Raw genomic sequence first — 24116 nt, 5'->3', positions numbered from 1 at the left:
TTCACGGCTCCTGCCAGGAGTTTTGTTACTGTCCAGACTAGATAATAAATTAATAACTCATCTAAGCAGGTAGGCAGTGCCTGTAATTGAAATTGATGGCCTGCTTCTCTCTTGTGATGCTTCATCTTAGTTTATTGCAAATATTCTTCCTTCTCATAAGAATATTTTCCCTTCAGGATTTAGAGGTGACTTTGCATTTGAAAGAGGACTCGGAAAGAGCAGTGCAGGGGAGGCTGGGGAATTTGTGTCCAAAGAGCAATCAACCCTTAAGTCCAAGGTAGCTGTGCCTTTAACTGCAAAACCTGGCAAGGAGTAAGGTCACTTTGGCCAAAAGAGAGCCATTGGACATCTTTTATAGAGTTCTGGTAGGTTTAGAGCAAACCAGCCTGTGGAGTAGGTCGTGTGTGGGAAGGACAGCTCTGCACATGAATCTCTGGAGCTGTGGTCCTTCTAAAGGACCTTCTTTCGTCACATCCCTCAGTCTGACTCGCTCACCCAGCTGGGCTTGCACTCTGGGCGTTCCCAGGCACTGAGGAGTTGTGGGAGTAGTACTGGATCAGCCTGCTGTGCCGGATGAGGAGTTTGGTGTAGGACTTTTTTGACCCAGGAGGGCTGAAATCAATATTCAGATGGGCTTTTTGATGGGCAGTGGCTTGTGTTCTCATGCTGCTCAAGTGTTCTGTTGAAGGAGGTTACCTTCAAGGAGAGAAATCTGGCTATCTAGGGTGTCCAAAACGCCTCGGCTCTTGAGAAGCCTCTGTGGCCAGAATCCTGGCAAGACCTGAGCTGACGAAGAGGAGGGGTACCAAGTGCCTCGGTAGGACACTTTGCTGCGCTCCCTGTAGAGAGTATCAGTCCGGGGGGTGCAAGTGGGCCAGGTAAGTGTTACAAAATGCTGGATGTTCCTCTCTGCTTCAGTGGTTAGATCAGCCCAGATTACCACCTGGTGACACGTGCATGCCCACCACCACGTCCTTCCTGTGCTGGGAGGTTTTGTGCTGAGTTCACTACGTGAACCGGCACGCTCTGGCAAGTGAGAGGTCTGGCTCATGGACAGCAAGTCCCTGGGCTGTATCAGAGGCTGATTGCTGTTTGGTGTGAGTCTGAAGACTCTGTTACATCTGGACACTCTCAGTGCATCCTAGTTCATACCTCTGTTATTTTTTTATAAGGCTGCTGGAAGTTTTTCTGGATAAAGGTTAAAGCCTGTTACACATGTAGTTATTGCATGAACCACGTGAGTGCCAAAGTAGCGTCAGGAGGGAGTGGAGCCTTATTTCCCAGAGCATCTCTTCGCCATGTGTCAGGTAGCACAGCTTATCAGTGTATCTTTTTCCTTCTAACTGCTGGTTGCTCTGAGCTTGCAGAACTGCGTTTGAACTGGTGTTGTCCTGCTCTTGCCATTAATCCGGTTTAAAAACCAAAATCAGCAAATTTGTTTCTGCAAACTTCCTTCAGCTTTCTCTGCCTGAGCAGGTCTTTTTGAGGTCCTTACGCCCTCTGAAAGAGCCTTGTGTGTTTGGTGATATGAGAGAAAGCAAGCGAGCCACAGTGCGAGTCTCAAATCCTTCAGATGAACTAGTGAGTCCAGCAGGTGAAAACCAGCCCGGTGTAATAAAGCATGTGCCCTTGGAGAGGTGTTACTGGGAGAAGCCCATTTGTTGTTCCCAATCATGATACCTCTTTTTTCAAGTCCTGTTCTGGAGCACAAAGGAAGTCACTGCCATTTTCCATAAACTGGGTGCTGCTTTGTAGCTCTCCTTGCACAGGGGTCTGTTAGATATTTGGATTTGCTTACGGTCTCTGATGTCAGTGTGTGGTCTCCACAGAAACGGAGGGTTTCATCTTAATGTGGTGGTGCTGTTCATTTAAGGAGGAAAACGATGCTTAAACCAGTGGTTACCCACACAGGTGGGTGTCAGGATAACGTAAAGCACGTGTCTGTATCTGTGTACCAATACAAGATGCAGTTAAGGGCTGGGCCCCTTGTGTGGTGGAGCTGTTGCGGTTTGACTCAGGACTAACTAACCTGGGCTGCTTTTTTTCTTCTTCTTTAGTGATGATGGCCAAGGAGAAACCACCAATAACTGTGGTTGGAGATGCTGGAGGAAGAATTGCCATCATTGCGGTATGAGAGAGATGGGGGGGGGGGGGGTGTGGCTTCCTCCCAGCATCTGTTCTTGAGCTGGTTTGTCCCAGAGGGCAGGAGGGATTGCTGGTGTGGGGGTGGGAGTATCATTGTTACCACATTTTCTCCAGTTTTGCTGGTGGCTTTGGTGATTTCAGCTTCTGTTGAAAACCCTTTGTACTTCAATGTTTTAAGCCCCAAAATCTCCTTGAATCTACAAATGTCACATGTCTACAAGTACTCAACAAATGCAGGACATGCAGAGAATTCTCCTGAAGTGTTTAAATAAAAAATAACCACCCAACAAACGAAACAAAAAAGCTTGCTAAGCCGCTCGTAATTGTGCTTGTGCTGCAGTGTACATAATCAACATGCAGCTACTATCACCGTGAAAAAAATACTTTGCTGAAGATAAGCTCTGTGTGTGTGTGTGCACATGCAGTGACTAATCTGTTTCCAAGACACACTATTTGTTCTGCACGCTAGCAAAAGCGTCCATGGATTAAGGAAATGGTGTTCACAGATTTCAGTTGTGCATGTGTCTGTCCTTGCATCTCAACAGCAGCTGAAGTAGCCAGGGGTGATTTTTTGTTCAGCTGCATGCACAGCCAAACTGCAGTGCCTTGCAGATCCACTCCTGCCCCGCAGCCACAGTGATCTTCTGGTTTTGATGTTACTTCTGTTTCTTCTCAGGATGACATCATCGATGATGTGGAAAGCTTTGTTGCTGCTGCAGAGATCCTGAAGGAGCGCGGAGCCTACAAGATTTTTGTGATGGCTACTCGTGGGCTCCTGTCAGCAGACTTGTAGGAGCATGAAGGTTTTCAGGGTCTTGAGCCGTGAGATCTAATAGAAAAAATCATCCTGACCAGCACTTTACAGGTGAATAGAAGAGGCAACTGGTAGTGGGGAGGATTACATCCTAATTAAGAGAGGTGGAGAAATGAGGTGGTGTTGAATTTTTAAGTTGCTTTAATTTTGTTTCCTTTTCTTTTTTTTTAGTGTGTTATCTCTTGCCCTGTAGGGGGGAGGGAGACAAGGGAAAAAAGAAGTAGTCAGCTTATGAGAAGGGACTAGAGAGGGCTCCTTGCCGTGTGGGCAGCATGAGGAGACAGCCTTTGGGTATCCGCTTCTGACTGCGACTCGCCTGAGGGCGCGGAAGGGAGGGCGCAGGCAGCTGGGCCGGGCTGCCGGCTGCTGGCAGAGATGATCAGCAGAGCAGCTCCTTGCCAGCTGAGCGGCCTCTCGTCGCTTGCACAGCATAGCAAGGGCTTTCATCCAAACTAAGGCAGCGGAACATCCAGAAAGGGCAGCTTAGGGCAACCCATTCGCAGGGCTGCTCCCACTCTTGTGTCAAGGCGCTGGGAACAAGCTCACGTGTGCCTCCCAGCAGGGCAAGGGGTGCTAGTTAACGTGCTGGCCTTTGCATCATTTTGCTAGCCTTGGATCATTATTGTTCTTCAGTGGCAAGTGACGTGAGGGTCTAGTCCTCACTTGAATACTTGTCTGCACTGTGAAACCCCGCACAATTTCTGGAGCTGCCTGGGGCTGAGTTGTGGCAGTCTCGTGGGGAAGGAGAGTTGGAACGATACCTGCCTCTAATGCAGCTGTGCTCTCCACAACACTAACCCCAAACCTGCAATAAAAAGCACAGGATTTTTCATTTTTGGTGCTTCCTGTGAACCCTCTGAACAGCTGCTGCTGTGGCTGTACTGCGGGGCTGGTGCTGTAACCGGGCAGCTTGTAGCCGCCTTCCACGGGGAAGTAGGGCTTGCTGCTCGCTGCTTTCTTGAGTGACACTAATCCTTGGCTGGAGGGGACGCTTGAGAAAGCCGTACAAGGTGCTTGCGAAGGGCTTTGTCTGCAGGATGATACAAGAATAAATTCCCAAACTGTCATCTTCTCCCTTGATGAGGCCAACAAACACCCTCTGGTAAAACCTATACCACTCTCTAGCCAGCTGATGTGAGGAACAAATCCTGCTTGGAGGGAGCACTGCTGCTGACGGGCTGTCTCTAGCAGGCAGTTGTTTAGTTTTGCTTATCCTTCAACTTCTGCCTTCATCCTTCTCTTCCACTCCAGGATCTAAAATGGGTACGGTGCCAAGGGGCAGGCGATGACTCTGAGAGCACGACTCTTGAACACCAGGCAGACAAGCGTGCCTTGGCACGGGGGCATTTGCCTTGCAGAATAGCGTCCTGCCTCGTAGCTGGTGAGGGTACACAAAAGCCCAGAGCGGCTGGATCATCTCCAGTGTCCAGCACAGGGGAAACCTCCCAGCCAGATCCCACGGGGGCTGCACAGGCCTGGATGAGGTCTTCAGGCTGTTGATGGTTTTCCTGCATTTGCCAAGTGCTACGGTCAGGTTGCAGCTGTGCTCCGTGACCACAGCGTGGGACTATCCCAGCCCTGCACTGTAGGTGTTACTGACGGGACCGACTGACGGGTGTGAAGTCTTTGCAGATGTCTCTGTGCCCCCTTGTTCCGAGCCAGTACCAGACCACGCTCTTTGTGCTGGAAGCCAGCGTTAAGAGTGTGAGCGGCACTGCTCTCGCCTCCCTCCCTAAAAGCGCTCGTCAGACCTGCCCGGAGCAAGGTCAGGACTGTTGAGCACTGGTGCCCCATTCAGGCTTGCTTTTGCTGGGCTGTGTTGGGGTAGAAACAGTGGATCCACGGCACCAGCGAGCAGAGGGTTGTGCTGGTGTCACCTTGGTCGTACTGGGACCACAGCCCCAGTTATCCTTGGGCTTCGCTTCAAACCTTACCCTGGCCGGAAGCTAAAAGCATTGGTCAAACTGAGGCCAGGAGACGTTCACGTCTCCAACTCCCTACCTGCTTTAGCAAACTGGCACCCTGTGTTCACTGGGCCCTCGAAGCCACGGGCAGATGGTGGGTTGGGGCCGGTGTAGGCTAGAACACAGCATCTGCCCGACCTGACCCAGCCTGGACCAGGTTGCCATCCCACCGGCATCAAACCCCCGCATTTTCCCTCCTGCCCCACCACCCTCCCTTTGCTGTTACTGTAGCACTGTGCTGGTGTGGCCCTGGGTGATTTGAGGTCTTGCAGCTTTTCCCGCCCGTCCTGAGGGCTGTCTGGAAAGCTTCCCCAGTCCCTGGGTGTAGCCTGAGAGCTCCTGAGCCTGCGACTCTGCCAGGGACTGGAGTTAGGGCTTGGGATCCCTCCTGCGAGGGTTAGCTGCTTGCTTCAGCACACCTTGTTCCCATCTCTCAATCTTCCTATTCCCTCTTTGAATTCAGTCATCCCAGCTTGGCAAAGGCAAATACACAGAGCAGAGCTGCATGCTTTGTTTTGAATGCCTGAAAACGGGTATCTCGTCTCTTTGAAAAGAGCACAAGTGTCTGTTCAGCTTCCTGCTTGCCCGCCCTCAACCCTTCTTGGAAATCATCTTTGAACGCCTCGCTGAAGGAGATGTCAGTGCTCCAACTGCGTGACAGTCGGACCTGGAGGTTTATTAAGGAAGAAGAAGTTCTTGTTGGTTATTTTTGTAAGCAATCTCCCCGGTTTAAAGATTTTCCCCACCGTTCGAATTCCTCCCCGGGTTGGCTGGAGGCACACCTTCACCTGCATTTCTTATTCCCTTCTTCCACGGCTCTTTGCTTGGGTGCGTGGTGCTGGAGATGCATGTGTTGATGCGGGCAACAGCTGCCTTCCACTGTTCCCGCCTGAGGGAGGGGTAAAGCCTGCCGGGCTGTTGGGTACAGCCGCCACATGGCGGTGTCTCAGCCGGGCCTGGGCTCCTCCTGGAGGCGTTCGGCCCGGCCTGGCCCGGCCGTCCGGCAGGTGTCGACTCTCTGCACGGGACGCGGCCCTTTGCAGCAACCTGTTTCCAAGCAGTGACGTCATCAGCTGCGTTGTGGGGGCTCAAGCGGAGAAGGCGGGGCGCATCGGCCGCGCCTGGAGCGCGGGAGCGGGACGTCGCTTGGCAACGGGACACGCTGCACTAGCCCACCTGTAAACATGGGCAGGTGGGCAGCTGGCTCGGCCAATGGGTGGCGAGGAGCGGCGGGTGGCGGCCAGTGAGGAAAGGGCAAGGGCGGGCTGAGGGTGCAGAAAAAGGCCGCTGGGTGCAGGTGCAGGGCCACAACGAGCCGGGCTGAGGGTGCGGGATGGGGGTTCGGGCTGGGAGGGGGGGGCTGGAGGGTTGAGAGAGCGGGGCTGGGGGAGTTGGAGGTGGCCTGGGTGGTGGGGAAGGGGACACTTCATCCCCCCCAAAGCGCTGCCCTTGGTGGGGGGCACCCTGGCAGCAGTTGGATGGGGTTTGGTTGCTTTCTGTGAGGAGGAGGAGGGCTGGCGGCTGCCCATGCCTCCTGTCCTCCCAGGACTCCAGGTAAAAAAGCTCCCGGCCTCCCCAGGTCGGGCTCTGTGTTTTCGGGCAGGGCAGCAGCGATGGCCCCGCTCAGCCTGTCCCAGCTCCTGGACATCGCCATCGGGACACCCGAGATCGGGGACGTCAACATCACGGCACTGTACAGCCTGCTGCAGGCCGTGCTCTGGCACCTAGGCCTGCAGGACCTGCCCGCACAGGAGCAGGGGGACCTCCTGGAGGGGGACCAGCCCGCCAAGGCACACCCCAAAGAAGGGGGACAGGGCGGAGGTCCTTCCCCTGGGAAGGACCCACTGCAGGGGACGGCAAGCAGCCCTGAGGTCGCCTCCATGGCTGCCGAAGTGGGGCAGAGGAAGGAGACTATCCAAGCGAACGTGAGCGGCATCTCCAAGGTAGAGGCTCTTCCCAGTCCCCTGGGTGCTTCCTAATGAGACGCTCCCTCCTCTGGGGTTTGCACTGCTGTTGTGCTTCCCTTAGACCAAGGTCTGGTTTAAGCCCAAGCTCTTGGCAGCACATGGGGCTTCACTATGGGGAAGGGATAGAGTTTTGGGGAGGAAGAGCTGAGGCTGAAATGCCGCTCCTCACGTTGCCATCAGCAAGTTGCGGTGGGTCCAATACAGCCCCTGGAGCCCTTGTCTCTGCTGCCCAGAGAGGCTCAGCACCTCTCGAGGTCCGTCCCCACCACCCTCTCCATCCCTCCCTTCCCTACTCCTGCCCTACGGCTGGGTACGGCGTCAGCTCCCCAGGCAGCTGAGAGGCTCCATGAGCACCTCACGGGTCTCATCTCTCACCACAAATCCCCTTGACTCACCCAAGGGCTAAACCCAGCACCAGCGGGGACTGGAGAGGGGCCTCATCCTGCACTACACTGAGCTGCTCGTGGCCGTGCTTCACTTGGGCATCCCCAATGGGAAGAAATAAGCTCAGGTTCAAGGAAAGAGCCACTCTCAGCGCTGCAGGGCCGGATCCTGCCAGGGCTGGCACAGGGAGAAGGCAGCAGGGAGGGTTTCCCCGGATGGCTGAGCAGAGAGCGTTCACCCTGCTCAGGGCAGGCCCCTGCTTGATGGCTCCCCGCTTCGTTAGCAGCGGTTACTGCTGCCCTCCTGGGCCAGGCTGTGGTGGAGAGGGTGGCAGTGGCTCTTTGCTCTTTGGATTGGCTTCAGCGGTCTTGCACGGAGCCTGGCACAGGCAGGCAGGGCTGGACCCGTACCTGCTGATTAGGGTTGTGCGATAGGCTCCCCAGGGCAGGGCTGGGGGTGTCTGGGGAGGCGCTGCCCCTTCTTGGCTCTTGAAGATGTGAAGAATGGTCAGTGCTGCCCGCAGGGCCCTGCGCTGCCCCTCAGCTCTGTACAGACCACAGCAGGGGTGAAGCTTCTGGTCCCCAGGGACCCTCCTCTGGGTCTCACCCCCGCTGCCCCCCTCTCCTAGGCCACGGCGCTCTCCCAGGATCTCCTCAAGGAGATCAGTGGGATGAAGGCGGCGCAGTCCCGCATGGGAGAGGACATCCGGACGATCCAGAAGGCGCTTGGCTTGGTAAGCTGCCGCCGAAGCCCCCTGGGAGGGAGCTGGGCCCTTTGTCCCCCTCCCTGCCCCTCTCCGGGTCACCCCGCTGCCCCTGCCTCATGGCCCTGGGTGTCAGCTGGCGGGCAGGGCACCAGGAGGGACGAGTGGGAAGGCTGTCCTGAGGGGGGAGCAGGGGAGCTCAGCCCACCCCACCTGGAGCCCCCCATCCTCCGCTTGCCAGGGCTGCCTGGGAAGGGCAGAAACGGGCACCGCTGCCTGCAGGTCAGGCTGGTGGTAGAGGTACCTGCGTCTGACAACCAAAGCGACGTTCAGGCACTCGTTAACTACACAGTCGTAGAGAAAGTGACAGAGGTGCTGGGAAGGAGGGGAGATAAAGTTCTACCCGTGTAATACAGCCACAGCCCTGCCCAGCCTCCCTCTGTCTTGTGCCCCAGTTAATTTGTGGATGCTTCTTTTAAATCCTGCTCCTGTGTCCCGATTGCCATCCTTCTCCTCACCCCTCTCCAGGAGAACCTCCAGGATGCTGCTGGACGGCTGCCAGGCCTCCATGACCAGACTGCGTTGGACAGTGATGTGGTACAGCTGCGTCCCCAGGGGACCAGTGCACCCAGTCCCTCTGTGACTGGGCACGGTGCTGGGCAGAGGTGGTGGGGGGTCAGCGCTCCTGTGGGTCCCGTCCTGCCTGGCTCCGTGGCCAGGGCTGACCCCTTGATCACTTCATTCCCCAGAAAAAGCTGAAGGAAAGGCTGAGCCTCTACCCCACCCCAGAGGAGGTGAGCAACATGGTGCGCTGGGAGGTGCTGGAGGATTGCCTGGTGGGCAGCAAAGCAGGAGGTGAAGAAGGAGGAGGAGGAGAAGCTGAAGAAGAAAGAGAAGGTGAAGTAGGAGGAGGAAGAGAAGGAGGAAGAGAAGGAGGAGGAGGAGGAGAAGGAGAAAGAGGCCAAGGTCTGCCAACGGTGAGTGCTGGGGGATCCTGGCTGCAGGAGAGGGACCAAGTGGGACCCCAGCCCCCGGTGCCACCAGCTGCTGCACAACCTGGGGCCTCTGCGGAGGTTTGCTCAGCACTTCTCTGCCCTGCACGTCCCACTGGGAGGCAGGACCTGGCACAGGCCGAGCCAGGGCAGCTCCTCGGCTGGCCAGACAGACGGACCTCCTCCATTGTTTATGCCATTGACGGCCCACAACAGCCCCTCCTGAAATCCTTGGGGTGACCACACAGCCCCGTGTCCTTGCTCAGTGTTGGGCAAGACCACGGCTCCCTGCTGTGCTGGTCTCTCTGGGGCTGGTAGGTGGGAGCAAGGGACAGCAGAGGGACATTTTGGGGCAAACCCCAGCATTTTGGATCGTGAGCCGGTTTCCAAATCCTGCCTGAGGCTGCTGCTCCTGAAACTTGGGTGCAGCCCGTTGGGCTGGGAAGTGGATCTGGTCCAGCAGGTCTGGGGTACTGAATCCCGTCGCTAGAGGAAAAAATGCTGTTGTGTTAGGTGGCGTCAGTAGGGTGTTGGCTGATCTTCTGGATTGGCTGCTGAAACGACTCCACAGGCACAAAGGCGACCAAAGGGCTAAGGGGGCTGGGGAGGGACCAGGAGGCCGTGGCTGCAGGAGTTTGGGGGGGTCTCCACAGGGTGGGCAGGCTTTGCCTTTGGGCTCTTGTCGGGTACTTGAGTTTGGCTTCATGAGCCGGGGGATGTGGGGACAGGGGCTGGGCACAGGGTGGGTGGGCCCTGGGTCTGCCCTTGCTGCTGCACTTCTGTCTGTAAACCTGCTCCCCTTTGCCTCCTCTTCCCAGGAGGGCAGTGGGGGCCAGTCTGCCCCTGCTGAGGCCCCCACTTCAGATGCAGGCACCCCACGTAGGCCAAGATCAACGTCGGCATTAAAGGGACCTGGGACACAGCCTGCACCAGGGACCAGCAAGGGGACTCCAGGGATGCAACCTGGCTCCCTCAGGATGCAAGCAGGGATGCAGAGAGCACCCAAGACCCCTGAGATGTGGGCAGGCGCTCCTTCAGATCAGACAAAGACTTCTGATGTCAGCAGCACCGCCCTAGGAACACAGCCAGGGTCCCCTGGCACCAAGACCACCACTCCAGGGATGCAGCCAGGATCCCCTGGCACCCAGACCACCGTCCCAGGGATGGAGCCAGGGACCCCCAGCAGCCAGACCACCATCCCGGGGACACAGCCAGTACCTCCAGGGACCCAAGGAGGAGGAAGAGGGGTTCGATCAAGCCCCCCCAGCCTGGAGCCCAGCCATCCTGCTACTGAGACAGTCCCTGCTGAAGCCACCCACGGTGCTCAGGAGATGGATGCCACAAGCCCCAAGGAGGGAGGCAAGGCTTTGCCCAGCGCACAACTTGCCCTGGCAGGCCACCCAGCAGTGGGCACCCTCTCGCTGACAGCCCAGGAGATCGCCCTGGACGCCGCTCCCAGGGCCACATCCCCTTCTCAAGAGCTGGCGGTGCCCTGGGGGTCCTCGGGATCCAGCAGCGCCTCCGAGCGCTACGCAGAGACGGTGGAGGCTCTCCGCCAGATCGGGCAGCTCAGCCATCTCTACACTGCCCTGAAGGAGCAGGTGGCCCAGCTGGAAGCCAGCAAGCCAGAGCATGCTGAGCTTGAGAAGCTGCGTCTGCTCTTCCTGGAGGGAGGTGAGAGCCCTGGCGGAGCTGGTAGGGGGATGATTTTCATGGGGACACCCTGGGTCAGGGGCTCCTCACCCCCAGAGCCTGGCCCCGAAGGTGATACCCCCTCGCTGACCCTTGGACCATGTCTTTCTAGACCAGGAGAGCATCACCAGTGTCCTGGCCAACCTCCGGGACTGGGTGTCCTCCCTGCAAGGCCTGGCCAGCGATCTGCAGGGCCAGAAGGGGAAGGTGAGCCAGTGGCAGACCCCGAGGGGGCTGCAGGGATGCCAGGGGGGCTTGAGTAGGGACGGGGCAGGTGTAGGGCTCCCATGCTGGGACGACAGGGGGGAGCCATGCCCTAACTCTGCCACTACTGCGGTTCTCAGATCAGGCAGCTGGAGGATGCCCTTGGGAAGCTGGGGGTAGTTGGAGCCGACCAGCAAGCGGATGACATTGGCCAGATCATCCAGCAACTGGGGTAAAAGAATGGGAGAGGGTTTCCTACCCCATGGGGTTGCAAGGGAGCCCCCCACATTCCAGTCTGGGGGGCGATGGACACTCCCCAAACAGCCTTGTGGAGGCTAAGCCTGCCTGTGTCCCTGCCTCATTGGCCAGGTCCACACTGCAGGAGGTAAAGCAGGAGCTGAAGGATCTGGGAGAGCAGCAGGAGATGTCCAAAGCCATGCTGGAGAAGCTGGTGACCAAGACGGCCGACCAGCTGCAGGAGCAGGTGAGGTCCAGGAGAAGCGCTCCCACCGCCCGCCAGCTCGGTGGGGTGGTCGTGGCAAAGGTCCTGGTCACATCCCCTGGCTGGCTGGGGCCATCGAGCCTCAGCGTCACCAAGGCTGGTTGGCTGCATCCGTCCCATCTCAGAGCCGATTCCTTCTCCCCTTCCTGCAGCTGGACAAGCTGAGGGTGATGGTGGAGAGTGCGGGGCAGGAGCAGGCAGCGTGCCCCACCTGCAGCACGGACATCAGCATGCAGGTGGGACAGCTCCTCCAGCGCTACGAGAAGCTCCAGGAGGTGGTGGACTCCTTCATGTCGCAGCAGCCCATGGGCAAGGTGGTGAGGCAGCTGCCGGGGAGGAGCCAGGTAGGGAGATGCCAGCATGGGGGGCTTGGGAGGGGGTTGCCAGGACCACCCCTGGCTTGTCGTACTTCGCTGTAACGTGGGGCAGCCCCCCGCTGCCCCCCACGTTGGCTTGTACGCGTCAGCAGCATGCAAGGAAATGTAAACCTTGATGCAAATGTCCTGTTGGCACTGAGAGCCTGGGGCCACTGGCCGAGTACCCTGGGTCTGTCCCACTGGGCAGCCAGCCCCTCCTTGCATGGCACCACCTTGTCGTCTTCCTCCCTGAAGCAGGACGAGTTGCTGCTGAAGCACATTGAGGCCACCCTCGTGAAGGTGCAAGGGGACTACGAGAAGCTCAGGTCTGTCACGGGGAACCTCCTGGATGACCAACACCAGAAGCGGACAGATATCGAGGTAGGTGGCTGAAACTCCCGTAGGGTCACAACATCCTCCGGGCAGACCCCAGGCTGGGGACCACAAGGGAGTTGTCCCCCTGCCAACCTGCTCGCAGCCCCGTGGAGGTTCAAAGTACCTTTCCTGGAGGTTTTTTGGGCGGCGGGTGGCAGAGCAGGGAGTGCTCATCTGCCTGGGAGGCTCCGACCCTGCTGTGGTGCCATGGGATGCTTTCTGTGTTGGAAGGCTCTGTTCCAGTCCCTGGAGAGGCTGAAGAAGGAGAAAGCGGACAAGGAGGACCTGCTGCTGGCAATTGATGTGGTATGGCCCCGAGGGGCTGCGGCGCCAGCCAAGGGGGTCCCAAGCAGGGTGACAAACACCCCTTGTCCCCTGGGGGCTCGGTGGCAGAACCAGCCAGGGGGAGGGAGGATTTCCAGACCAGCTGTGGGTCCCTTGTCAGGTCCCTCTGTCTCCCTCCAGGTCCCTTCGGCTGGTGGGACCAGCCTCACAGGGGTGATGGGCAAGCAGGCCACATAGCCGCTTCTCCCTCTCCTCCCAACACAAGCTGGCCCTGCCCATTGTACCTCCAGCCTTTCCTTACCCCTCTCCCGCCTTGCCCTGTTGCTAGAAAGCAGACAAATCCGCCCTGGCCAGCAAAGTCAGTCGCACCCAGTTTGAGGCAAGCATGGAGCGGCTGAATGAGGCGATCCAGGAGATGCTGAGCCGGATGACGTGCCAGGAGCAGGGTTGGCAGCAGGCCCAGAGGCAGCTGAGTGAGGAGATGGACTCGAAGGTGAGGGGTGGCTCGTCCCAGCGGTGTGAAGTTGGCACTTTGGGGGCTTGGCAGCCCAAGGCAGCATCCCTCTGAGGGTCCCCCCCTCCTGGCTTTTCCCTGGGGACCATGATGTCCCAGCCCGGGGCAGCCAGCTGAGGGTGTGCGTCCGTCCGCAGCTGGACCGCCTGGAGCTGGGGCCTTTCCGGCAGCAGCTGGAGGAGCACTGGAAGGGGATGCTGGAGCAGCTCAAGGAGAAGCTGAAACCGCCGGACGCTGACAGCGCGGCTGGGATTAAGAAGTGAGTGCGATGGGGACGGGGACGGCTTTGGGGACAGCACTCGCCCCCTTCCCTCTGGCTATCACAGCCAGTGTCTGAGTGGCCCCCCAGTATCTGCCCAGTGTAGCCAGCGAACCGTGGGGATGCTGGCGAAGGAGCTATGCCTTCTCCTCCTCCCAGTAACAGGTTCCTGCCTAGGAGGGGGCACCTGCAAGAGGGAGCCCTCCTGAACCGAAACTGGGGTGTGGGTGCAAAGGCTTCCTGGAGCAAGGGCAGGGAACAGCAGCTCGTCCCCCCGGGCAGGGGTGCGACGCTCAGCGCTGGGGAGCTGGGTTATGACCTGCCCTCCTGGCAAGGCGCAGGGGGGTAATTAGCGCTGACGAAGCGATGAAAGTGAGGCAAGGGCTGGTTCGGACGGCAGGCCTGGGCACCTGGGCCCTTCACCTCGCCTCCTCGCCCACCCTGGGCAGCCACAGGCACCTGCCAGGTTTTCGAGGTGCCAGCGGGGCCAAGGCGAGCGTGTCCCAGTCCTTGGGGCAGTTGTGATGAAGCTCGTCCTAAAAAACCGTGGGAATCCTGCATCCCTCAGGTCTGGCAGCTGCTCCCAGGCTGGGAGCATCCCACTCCAGCAAGAGGTACAGGAAACCCCCCATTTTGTCTTTCCCATCACCCCCAGTTCCCATGGAACTGGGGTGCTGTGGGTCTCCTTGGGATTAGTTCCCATGGCAGTGGTGGTTTTTGGGTGCTCCCCTCTGTGGATTCTCTGGTGCCTAATACGAGGTGGAGGTTTCTCCTAGGTGGGAGCCCATGAACAACCACTCTCCCCCATCATACCCTCTTTAGTTTATAACCAGCCAGCAGGCTGGGACCTTACTGGGATGGTGGGGGATAAAGCAGGCTCGAAACCCCATGGTTCCCCCCTGCAAATGCTGTAACTCGCTACAGCGAAGTGCCCAGCACCTTGCTGCTGCCTGCAAGCCACCTGCCTGCATGCGGGCCGGTCTGTGTGCCCCCCAGCAGCTCACCCTGCCCTTTTCTCCCCATTCAGGGCCCATTTCCACTGCTTGTCCTGCGACCGGCCCCTCAGCACGCTGATGCCTGGCCAGTGAGTAGCATCAAGCACGGGTGCACTGGGGGGGGCTGCATGGGTGGGATGGGGAGGACATGGGTGCTGGCAGTGCCCTGCTGTGCCAGGCACGGGGGGGTGGCTGCCTGGGGGGGTCTGAGCCTGCCCAGCCCCTCTGCAGCACTGCCCATCAGCGGAGGGACGGGGACACCTCCTCGGGGGGCAGCAGGCAGGGGGAATGCTGTGGGGTAAAAGCCCGTGGGTTTTGGGGCATAGCCCCGAGCTGGGGTGGGTCATTTGTCCCCTGTCACCCACCTGCGGCTCCTGCCCTTCCCAGGAGCGTCATGGCCCTCCCGGCCATTCAGCCGCTGCCGTCCCGCCATGCCGGGCGCCCCCACACCGTCCTTGAGCGGGAGCAAACACAGCAGCGCAGGTACAGGTAGGGAACGCGGGGACCCATCCCTGGCCCCTGGGGTGCAGGGGCACCCTGCCCCGGGGAGGGAGAGCTCTTCCTCGGGTGGGGGCGGAGGGGTTCAGGGGGGCCTGGGCAGGGGAGCAGATATGCTACGGGGCTGTGCTTGCCCCAGGTCTGTGGGGTTTTACAGCCCGCTCTGCGCTGCCCCGTCTAGCCCAGGTCTCGGTCTCAATGGTGCCGAAGCCACATGTCACAAGTTGTGTCTGGTCTCAGCCTGACCTCAGGCTCAATGGGGATTCAGGTGCCTCCTGTGAAACAGGTCACTGAAATTAGGCGCTGCAGCTGGGACAGCCCAGCTCCTGCCTCCTGGTGTCCTGGGTGTGGGGTGCAGGGACCTGCCCTGGCCATGACCAGCTCGCCGGGGCTGTGGGGAAAGAGCAGATCCAGCACAGTTGTGGGGGGAGCCGGGAGGGACCTCACTGGGGAGCAGCCCCCTGGCCCCCTCCTCAGTGTAGCAGGGTGAAGCACGGGGTGCCACAGTGCTGGGTGCTGAGCATCCCCGTGCCCTGTCCCACAGGGAGTGGGCAGCCGAGTGCAGGTACCCCAGCGTGCCACGGTCCTGCGGGGGCCGGCACACCGTCGGCGAACAGCTGCAGCGGGGCCCTCGCAACCAGCCCAGCACCCGACGGCTGCTCCAGTCCCCAACCGTGCTCTCCCGCAAGGTAGGGACGTCAAAGGTAGGGATACGGCAGGAGCGACCAAGGCTGGGAGGGTGATGCTGAGTGTCCGGAGGGAATCTGTGCCTCAGTTTCCCCCGGGGAGAGCTGGGTGTGGGAGGGTTGCGTGGGGATGCTGAATTCGGTCCTGTGTTTCAGCCAGCCCTCTCTCTCCTTCCCAGCACACCGAGATGGAGCTATTGGGTCAGGACGGCCGCATCTACAGGGGCCGGAGGGACGAGCAGGTGCCTGTGCTTGTGGGTAAGGACGGTAAGGCCGGGGATCCGCTGGGTGTGAAGGGAACAGCCAGGCGGGCAAGGCACCCGTGGGGTGCCAGGTTTTCCCCCACCCCTGTTCCCCCTGGCTCCCCCTACCCCAGCTCCCTCTGGTCTCTCCTGCCAGGCTTCCTGAGGGAAAAGCCCACACTGTCCCCAAGGCAGTGGGACATCCAGGACACTGGCCTCCTGCTCTCACAGCCCCAGAGCACTGGGTCCTCACTCAGCCAGACGGCTATGTCCCTCTCAGGGCACCGGGGGAGGGGGGGAACAGGGCACCCTGCTGTCTCCTGGTGGGTGGGGGCCATCAGGGGACTTCACCTGCGGCCGGGAAGGGTGGAATGGGGGTCTGGGGTAGGATGGGGAGAGGCAGGATGGAGGGGGAGGACTGGAGGATGGGGCAAGCAGTCCCCACCTTGGAGGTGGAGTGAGGTGGGGGGCCATGGGGGGCTTGGTCCTGGCCAGTGTCTGCTTCAGGGTGGGGGCCAGGACCCCATTTCTGGGTGTCTCTGGCCAGGCAGGTGCCCCTGTTGCCTGCTCCGTCCTGGGCTGGCAGAGCTGCCTGCAGCCGGTGCCTGCCCCGTGGGCTGCAGGGGGGCTAACCCCTGCCCCTCGCCCCCAGGCACCACCATCCCGCTGCAGCACAGGCCAGCCTCGTCCCATAGCCACCTCTCCCAGGCGTTGAAGTTCCTTCGACCCCACCAGGATGGATCCAGCGCCCCAGCAGCCCGGTGGGACTGGGGGTCCCTGGCCGAACACCCACCACCCCCGCCACCGAGCAGGCGAGCAAGTGGCTCCAGCTAACGGCAATAAAGGGTGATGGGCAGCCAAGCACCTGCATGGCCTGAATGGGGTGGCCCTGGGTGGGGATCTTCCCATCATGCACAAGGAAGGGTCAGCAGCCTCCCTGGTCCTGCGGCCACATGTCAGCGGAGGAGCTGAAGCCACCCCCTGTCCAACCCCCTCCCAGGGTCTGTGCTGGCCCCGCGTTGCCGTGCTCCCCCTGACACCCCCTGGCCTCCACGAGCCCCGACGGCCCCTGCCAGGGGAGCTGGTGGCCCCAAAGAGAGTCTGGGGGAGCAGGAGGTTGATGCTGCTGCTGAAGGAGGTGTAACATGGGGACCTCAGTGGGAAGGGTGGCGGCAGGACACGGCTTAAGGCCAGAAGCAAATCCCGCCCCAAGCCCCCAAGTTTGCTGTCGCTTATCCCAAGGGATGAGCTTCACCGAGCTCGTTTCCTTATCTCCTAGTGGAGAAATCCCCTTTCTCACCCCCTTGTCCCTCTTCCAACGCTGCCATTGATGGGAAAATGAAGGCACCGACCCCGCTGCCGCCCAGTTCAGGGGCAGCTGGTGCTTCCCACCTCCAGAGCAAAGCACCAGAACCCCTTCTTTGCCCCCAACCCTGGGGGGACACGTCCCCTCCTTTCCTTTATGCCACCCCCATGGCTTGGGGCCGCTTTTCCCCAGCCCCTTTCTGCCACCCATTCCGTGAGAGAAAGCCCCGCTGCGTGTTGAGACCTAGCCCAATTTGTGTCAGGAGTGGAGAGGTACCAGGCAAGAAACCCCCTGGAAGCAGTGCGGGGAAGTGTGGCCATGCACGTGGGGACAGCCCTGGCTCCCCCAGGCAGGCATGCAACGACACGTGGCCGGGGGCAGGGATGGGACAAAGCTGGTGGGACTTCTTGGGTGAGCAGGAGGGTGAGAAACCCTGAGGGGAACCCCAGAGGCAGCCTGGGGGGACGCAGGCATCCGGGGAGCATCCCTTCACATGCACACGCACACGCACGCGCGCACACCCCACCTTCCCCCCCCCCACACACACCCACTGTGCTGTATCCCTGGGGGCTTCCCCATGAAAATCCTGCTCTCCTGGTAGATCTTCTCCCCAAATTCAGAGGGGGAGCCCCCAAAACTTACACACACACACCCCCTCCAGTAGCAGCTGTGAGACCCCATCCCTGCCCACCCCGCTGCAGTCCCAGGCAGCCACCTCCCAGGGATGCTTTCCAGAAAAAAAATGGGCGTTAAAAACCTGCTTTGGGGGTGCCCAGGTGGATCCAGTAGGATCTGGTGTCCCCCCCTAAGCCACCTCCAGTGAGATAACTGGGAATACACAGAGCAAACCAGTTGGCACCAGAATAGAGCCAGCAAAGGACCACTCTGCACCCCACGGGTGTGGTCAGGTGTTGATGGGCTTAAAAACACCCCCAGGACTAATTGCATCTGCAGGATATGGCCCAGCTGGGGCTGACCCCTTTGGTGCTCCCCACCGCGCCGCCACCGCCGCTGTCACCGCTGCCGCCGCCACCCCCCCCACCCCAGCTCAGCCCCTCTCCCACCCACTGCCCCTTTTGCTGTTGCTGGGTCCCAGCTGCACCCTACAACCCCCTGCTGCCCCTATAAACATGAGCACCCAGTCCCACATCCCTCCTTGGGTCCTGCCTGCGCTGCTGGAGAGGGTGAGTAGTCCCAGCTGGGTGGGGTTTTTCTTCCTTTTTTCCTTGGAGGGTGTGCTGTTTTGGGGGAGAATCTCCCCAACTCTGAGGATGCTTTACTGCTGTGCCTTGAGCCCCCTGGCCCTTACTGGCAGCTCCAGAGCTGCTGCATTCCCATTTTGGGGGTGTGTGTTTACCCCAGTTGCGTGTTGTGTGAGCTGTGTGGCAGTGGGGGCTGGGTTCTTTATTCAATTTTAATTTAGTTTGGCCATTTAAGCACCAAACGAGGGACTGGCGTGTTGTCTGGAGTCATTGGAAGGCTGGTGGCACAGCGAGCGGCTTGGGAGGTTGGTGCCCAGGGTTGAGCAGTGCTGAGGCTCTGCCTGTCCCATGGGGCAGGAGGGGGGAGTCGGGGGCTGGCGAGCCCCCACATCCTTGGGCTGGTGTCCCATCTGCAGTGGGGGGCATTCAGAAGGCACCACCCCCAGCACAGGGTTTGCCTAAAAGCCTGGCAGCCCCCGAGAATCGCAGGTGGGACTGGGTGGCCCTACAGGGCTGAGGCCTGGAGGGGGACTCATCACACAAGTGGGTGATGGCACCAAGGCGGGGTGACGACGACTGGCTGTTGCGGGGGTTTTGCAAGCCACAATATTTTGCAAGGGTGCAGGATGGGGTTTTGGCTGCACCCCAGCACATGGGGGTCCTTGCTGTGCCAGCATGGCACCCCCCCCAGCTCTGGGGTCTCCCCTTCCCTCTGCCTCCCCCCCCCACCCCGGGGACAGCAGCAGGGGCGAGTGCAGGCAGCACGGGGCACTTGCTGCAGGTTCCTGGGGTGGGCTCACTCCCATTCTCAGTGCCCTGCCAGGGACATCCAGCAAAGAGAAAAGACAGAGACAGCTGGTGTTAAAAAAGTGATTTTTGGTTTTGGTTTATTGTTTGGTTTTTTTTTTTTTTTTAAATTAATAAAAAACCTTCAACCTGTTTTTTCCTTTTTTTTTTTTTTTTAAGCAAGATTGATTTGAAAAGTAAAAAACCCCCAAGCTCCCCTCTCCCTGGGGAAGGGCCATGAACCACGGTTGCAGGGATGGGGCGGGGGGGTAAATCCCCTTGGGCCCTGGGGGTGCTGAAGAAGGACGGGGTTGCGGGGGGGGCATCCTGGGGCACGGGGGGCGGGTCTGTGCAAGAAGCTGGGCTGAATTTCGGAAGCCAGAGAGGCGCGTTTGCTCTGGGTGCTGCAACAAGTGTCTGGGAAATCCAAAGCCAGGAGTGGGGGGGTGGGGGCACCCAGGAGCTCTATGCCCCCATGGCCGTGATCTGGGGTGCCGACAGCTGCCTCCATCCTTATTTTTTCTTACCCCACCCCTCCCCTCCTTCCCTCTCCTGCCCTGCTGCAGGGATGCTGGGGAGGGGGCAAGTCATGAGAACCTTCCCCCTCTGCCCCACAGCAGCCTCCTCCACGCTGCTGCTCCTTCTCTCTAGATTTATATACATTAGATAGATTTATATACATTAGATATATTGAAAAAAAAAAATCGGGGAGAGAAAAGATCAGCTAGCAACTCTTGCAGAGGCTCTCGTGGGCCAGTGCCCTCCCTGGCACCGTGTTCCCCCCCGCTAAAAATAACAATAAAACCTAGAAAAACTGATTCCAGTGCGTTTCTCAGGGAGCCCCTGCTCCCAATGCCCTGGCTTGGACACCACCCCCCAATTCCCCCCTTCCATGCCCTTCCCCCCCCCCAACCCAGTCTTATCTCTGGCCATTCATGGTGGCCACGGCTTTCGGGGCGGGGGGGGGGGGGGGCAGCAGTCGGGGGGGCAGCGGGGGGCCAGGCGGGCTGTGGGTGGTGCAGGTGATGGTGGAGGCGGTGGGCGAGGAGGGGGGCAACCAGGCGTGTTGGTGGCTGGGAGGCCCAGAAGGGGCTGAAGCTGCCCAGGGTGGGGAGCAGGCCATGGAGGTGATGGGGCTGTTGCTGCTCTGCAGGCTCTCGGAGGTCCGCAGCTTGGAGAACATGGCCAGAGCGTCCGGGAGGTTGGGTGGCGTGGCTGGCGTGTTGCTGGGGGTGCACATCTGCGGGGGGGAGAGAAGAGGGTGGGTGTCAGACCGGTCATGGATGCTTTTGGAGTTCCTAACCTGCCTGCAGGAGCTGGACCTGTCACAGGGGATCCTGCATCTCACACCTGCGACCCTCCCACCCCCCTCCGCCCTAGGGGATGCTCGAGCCCAGGTCTGGCTGGTATTGGGGTATCAGCAGCCCCCAAGGGGCTGGGTGGCTCCCCCAAAGTTGTGGGGGCTTCATGGGGAGGGTCTCCAGCCCAGGCTGGGAAGGACATTCGGACCATCCAGGCTGCAAAAAGCGCTGGGGTGAGGCAGGTTTGGGGAGGGGGCCGCCGCTCTGGTGCCAGGAGGGGAGCAGCAGGGATGGGGCTGATGCAATGGAGTCCAGCATGATGGGTGGGGAGGGTGCTGGGGTCCCACCTGACCCCACAGGACCCCCCCCTTCACCCAACCCCCTTCGCACCGTGTTAGGGCAGAGAGAGCGGAAGGCAGGCAGGGCCCCCCCCCGCCGAGACACGAGGCGGCAGCCGGGCCCCACGTGGTTCCTGGTACCCAGCTAAATTTAGCACCTTCCCCCCGCCTCCTGCCCAGCTGGAGGCGGATCGGGCCCCTTTTGCAGCCAGGCTCACAAGCAGAGGAACATCCCAGTGGGGACAACAACCACCTAGTCCAAAACTGGGTGGGCACCTGCCCTAAGGCCCCTGCCCCCTCTTTTATCTGGCAGGGAGCAGCGCTGTGCCAGGGGCTGCTCTGAGCACACGCGGGGGTGGGGGGCATCAGAAATAGCGACGCTTTGTCCAGCCCCGTCCCTGGGGGGAAAAACCTGTCTTAGGGGGCACTTCCCCCCATCAGAGCCATGGAGCAAAATTCCCCTGGGGTTGCACGGGGTATGTTGATGGGGAGGGGGGGGGGATGCATGGACCTGGAGGTGGTGGGTGCACGAGGGGGGACTTCACCCCTCTGGGTTAAATCCATCCCAAACCCCTGTTGCCCTCGTGGAGTCGGGGCCCGGGGCACAGCTCAGCAGCGCATCCCGCCGCTGTGCTGCTCACGGGGCTGTCAAGCAGCGCCGAGGGGCCGGGGCAGCATCTCCTGCCTCCAGCTTTTGCTGCCTTTAGCACCGGGGAATTGGGGAGACGCTTCTGACGAGGAGTAGCTGCTGCATCTTCCCCCTTCTGGGGCTTATCCCAGGATTTGCTCCTGGCTGCTGCTCAGCAGCCCCAGCTGCTTCCCCAGCAAACGCCCGAATCTTTCTTATAGGTTCCTCCTCATCCTCATCCCGGCCCCCCTTAGTGATCGCCGGCATCAGAGGAGCAGCTGGATGCACCGCAGGTGCTCCCCGCTCCCCTCTGCTGCAGCCAAACCCCAGCCAGGGGGGGTCCCAGCCGGAGCTGTTGGAAGACAGGGTGCTCCCCCAACCCCTCCGGCGGCCGGCAGACCCGTGCTGGCAGCGGGAGAGATGAGCTCCCATCAACCTGTGGAGCCGCTGCACCCCAAAAATGCGCTTTTTAATATAAATTTTTTTAATTTATTTTTAATTTAATTAATTTTTTAATTTAAAAACCCCAAAACCAAACAAGAAGAATTACCATGTAATTATTGCCTCGAATAAGGAGTGCCGTGCCCGTCCTTGATACGTCTGTGTAATACGTGGATACTGATAAGTAGTAAAGTTGGTACGTGGAAAGTAGAGTTGTGTGGTGAAGGAAGGAAAAGATAAGCGAAGGGTTCAGGTTTGAAAAACGAAAGATGGGGGGAGGAAAGAGAAAACCTTATGAAAAATCCCCTTTAGGATGTGTTCTGACGCATTGGAAAGATAGAGCAGGACAAGGGGGCCCAGAAAATAAGAAGTAGTTAAGGAAGTCTTGCAATCAATGGTGGCCGCTTTATAAGCTGGAAGATGGGGCAAAACGGCCTAAGGACGGTGGCACATTAGACTGTAAGACGCTCTGGCAGTTAATGCTGTTTCTGAGGAGAGAAGGGAAATGGGATGAAGTAACATACGCTGATATGTTCTTTGTTCTCCGGGACAATCCTGAGTGGCAACGGGCCTGCGGATTAGTACCCCCACGAACCCGGGGAAGGCAGATAACAGAAACAGTTCTCCAAGCTCCTCTCCGGGACGCAGTCGGACCGGATGGAGAAACAGTAAGAGTCAAAATACCATTCTCTTGTAACGATCCGAAGGAATGCAAAGATGCCGCCCGAAAATAGCGCAGTGACCCAGTAGGCGCTACTCAAAATCTCCAGTTTATAACAAAACAGTACAGCCCTGATTGGAATGACATGTAACTGTGATTGGACTGCTTAACCGAAACAGAAAAAGAGTTGGCTATAAAAACTGCAGGGGATTTGGCAAAAGAATATTGTGAGATAAAAGGGGGTGATGTTCAAGAATTCTTTCCCCTGCAGGACACAAACTGGGACCCTAATCGATCAGCTAGTGTGGAGACACTACAAGCATGCCGAGGACGGGTAGTGAAAGGAATGGAGAAAGCAATTCCAAAAACTATAAATTGGGCAGTGCTATATGCAGTGAAAAAAGGTCCCTCTGAGTCCCCTTCCGAATTTCTGGATAGACTAAGGGACGCAACGTGTCGTTATACACCACTGGACCCCGGGTCAGAAGTGGGAATACAACACCTGGTATCCCTATTTTAGGACAACTTCAGAATGATATCGGATGTAAATTGCAAAAATTACATCCACCAGATAGTTGAAACCTCAAAGTGTTATTGGAAGAAGCTTGGAGGGTGTTTAGCAACAGAGAGGACACTGATAAACAGAGGCGAGGCAAATTGATGGCGGTAGTTAGAGAAGAGAGAGAATAGAAACCTAAAGCCAGGATGAGATGCGGACCGTCGCCCATGAGCAGGGATCAACGTGCTATATGTAAAAAGACTGGACATTGGAAAAGGGAATGTCCGGAGCGACAGCGTCAGGGGAACGCTAGGTGGCGCGATAACCCAAGAAAAACGATCGCGCATGTGAAGGAGGACTGACTAGAGGATCCATTGATTGTAATGAAATTAGGAGAAAACCAAGAAAAAATGGAGGTTCTAGATGATACGGCGGCAACATACTCAGTTTTGAATCAAGCTTTAATGCCTTTAGGAAATGACTATGTCATGGTAAAGGGAGCAACTGGTCAGAGTGAAAAAGCTTATTTTTTGGAACCGTTAAACTATAAACTGGGCAAGCAGGTAGGCATCCATAAGTGTTTGTACACGCCAAACTCCCCGAATTCCCTGTTGGGAAAGAACCTATTGGAACAGCTGGGGGCCAGCATAAAATTCAAAAAGGGTGAGATTACTCTGGAGGTAAATGATGCTCAATAGGTACAAATAATGAGCTTGTCTTTGGTTAATATTCCCACAGAAGGAAAAATCGATGAGGAGATCATTTATCAGGTCTACCCTGGGGTTTGGGTGACTGATGTCCCAGGACGTGCCAAGAATGCCCAACCAATAATAATAAATTTGAAGGATGGACGGAGAGCGGTAAGAATCAAAGAATACCCACTAAAGAAAGAAGACAGGGAAGGGATTCGCCCGAAAATAGAGCGATTCCTAGAACTGGGCTTATTGAGGGAATGCGAATCGGAGTTCAATACCCCCATTCTCCCGGTCTGAAAACCAGATGGGTCCTATCAAACAGTCCAAGATCTGAGGGCCATTAACAAAATAACAGAGGATCTATACGCCGTGGTTTCCAATCCATATACCTTGCTAATCACCTTAACTCCTGATTTAATTTGGTTTACAGCTTTAGACGTAAAAGATGCCTTCTTTTGCCTCCCTCTCCATGAAGCCAGTCAGAAAATTTTTGCATTCAAGTAGGAAAACCCTAAGAGTGGTCGGAAGACCCAGCTCATGGGGACGGTGTTGCCATAAGGTTTCAAGAACAGCCCTACCATCTTCGGGAACCAACTAGCAAAAGATTTGGAGTTATGGGAACCACCATCGGAAGAAGGAAAGGTACTACAACACGTGGACGACATCCTCATCGCAACTAAAA

The 24116-nt window shown here is 58.3% G+C and overlaps 1 protein-coding gene across 1 annotated transcript; it reads left to right on the top strand.

Annotated features, from left to right (window-relative positions):
• Positions 1–6536: 6536 nt before the first annotated feature.
• On the top strand, positions 6537–23090 carry LOC147413972 (uncharacterized). Its single transcript, XM_086476899.1, has 25 exons — positions 6537–6866; positions 7903–8007; positions 8506–8574; positions 8727–8837; positions 9788–10643; positions 10774–10868; positions 11006–11097; positions 11235–11349; positions 11520–11711; positions 11979–12104; positions 12330–12404; positions 12712–12876; positions 13035–13156; positions 14184–14240; positions 14539–14640; positions 15194–15313; positions 15496–15602; positions 15735–15961; positions 17233–17294; positions 17980–18067; positions 19894–20132; positions 20252–20405; positions 22512–22574; positions 22679–22784; positions 22975–23090. The coding sequence occupies exons 1-25, from the start codon at positions 6537–6539 to the stop codon at positions 23088–23090; spliced, it is 3894 nt and encodes a 1297-aa protein (XP_086333025.1).
• Positions 23091–24116: the final 1026 nt, after the last annotated feature.

The sequence above is a fragment of the Leptosomus discolor genome, chromosome 22 (genome assembly GCF_034619465.1).
Source record: "Leptosomus discolor isolate bLepDis1 chromosome 22, bLepDis1.hap2, whole genome shotgun sequence".
In the NCBI taxonomy this organism is placed as follows: domain Eukaryota; kingdom Metazoa; phylum Chordata; class Aves; order Leptosomiformes; family Leptosomidae; genus Leptosomus; species Leptosomus discolor.
The sequence above is the reverse complement of the archived record's forward strand: the minus strand, read 5'-3'. Positions and strand labels throughout refer to the sequence as shown.

Coding starts and splice junctions, on each gene's coding strand:
- LOC147413972 (XM_086476899.1), top strand. CDS start 6,537: ATGGCCCCGCTCAGCCTGTCCCAGCTCCTGGACATCGCCATCGGGACA. Junction 8,575..8,726: donor CTGCGTTGGACAGTGATGTG/GTACAGCTGCGT, acceptor TTCATTCCCCAG/AAAAAGCTGAAGGAAAGGCT. Junction 14,241..14,538: donor AGCACGCTGATGCCTGGCCA/GTGAGTAGCATC, acceptor TGCCCTTCCCAG/GAGCGTCATGGCCCTCCCGG.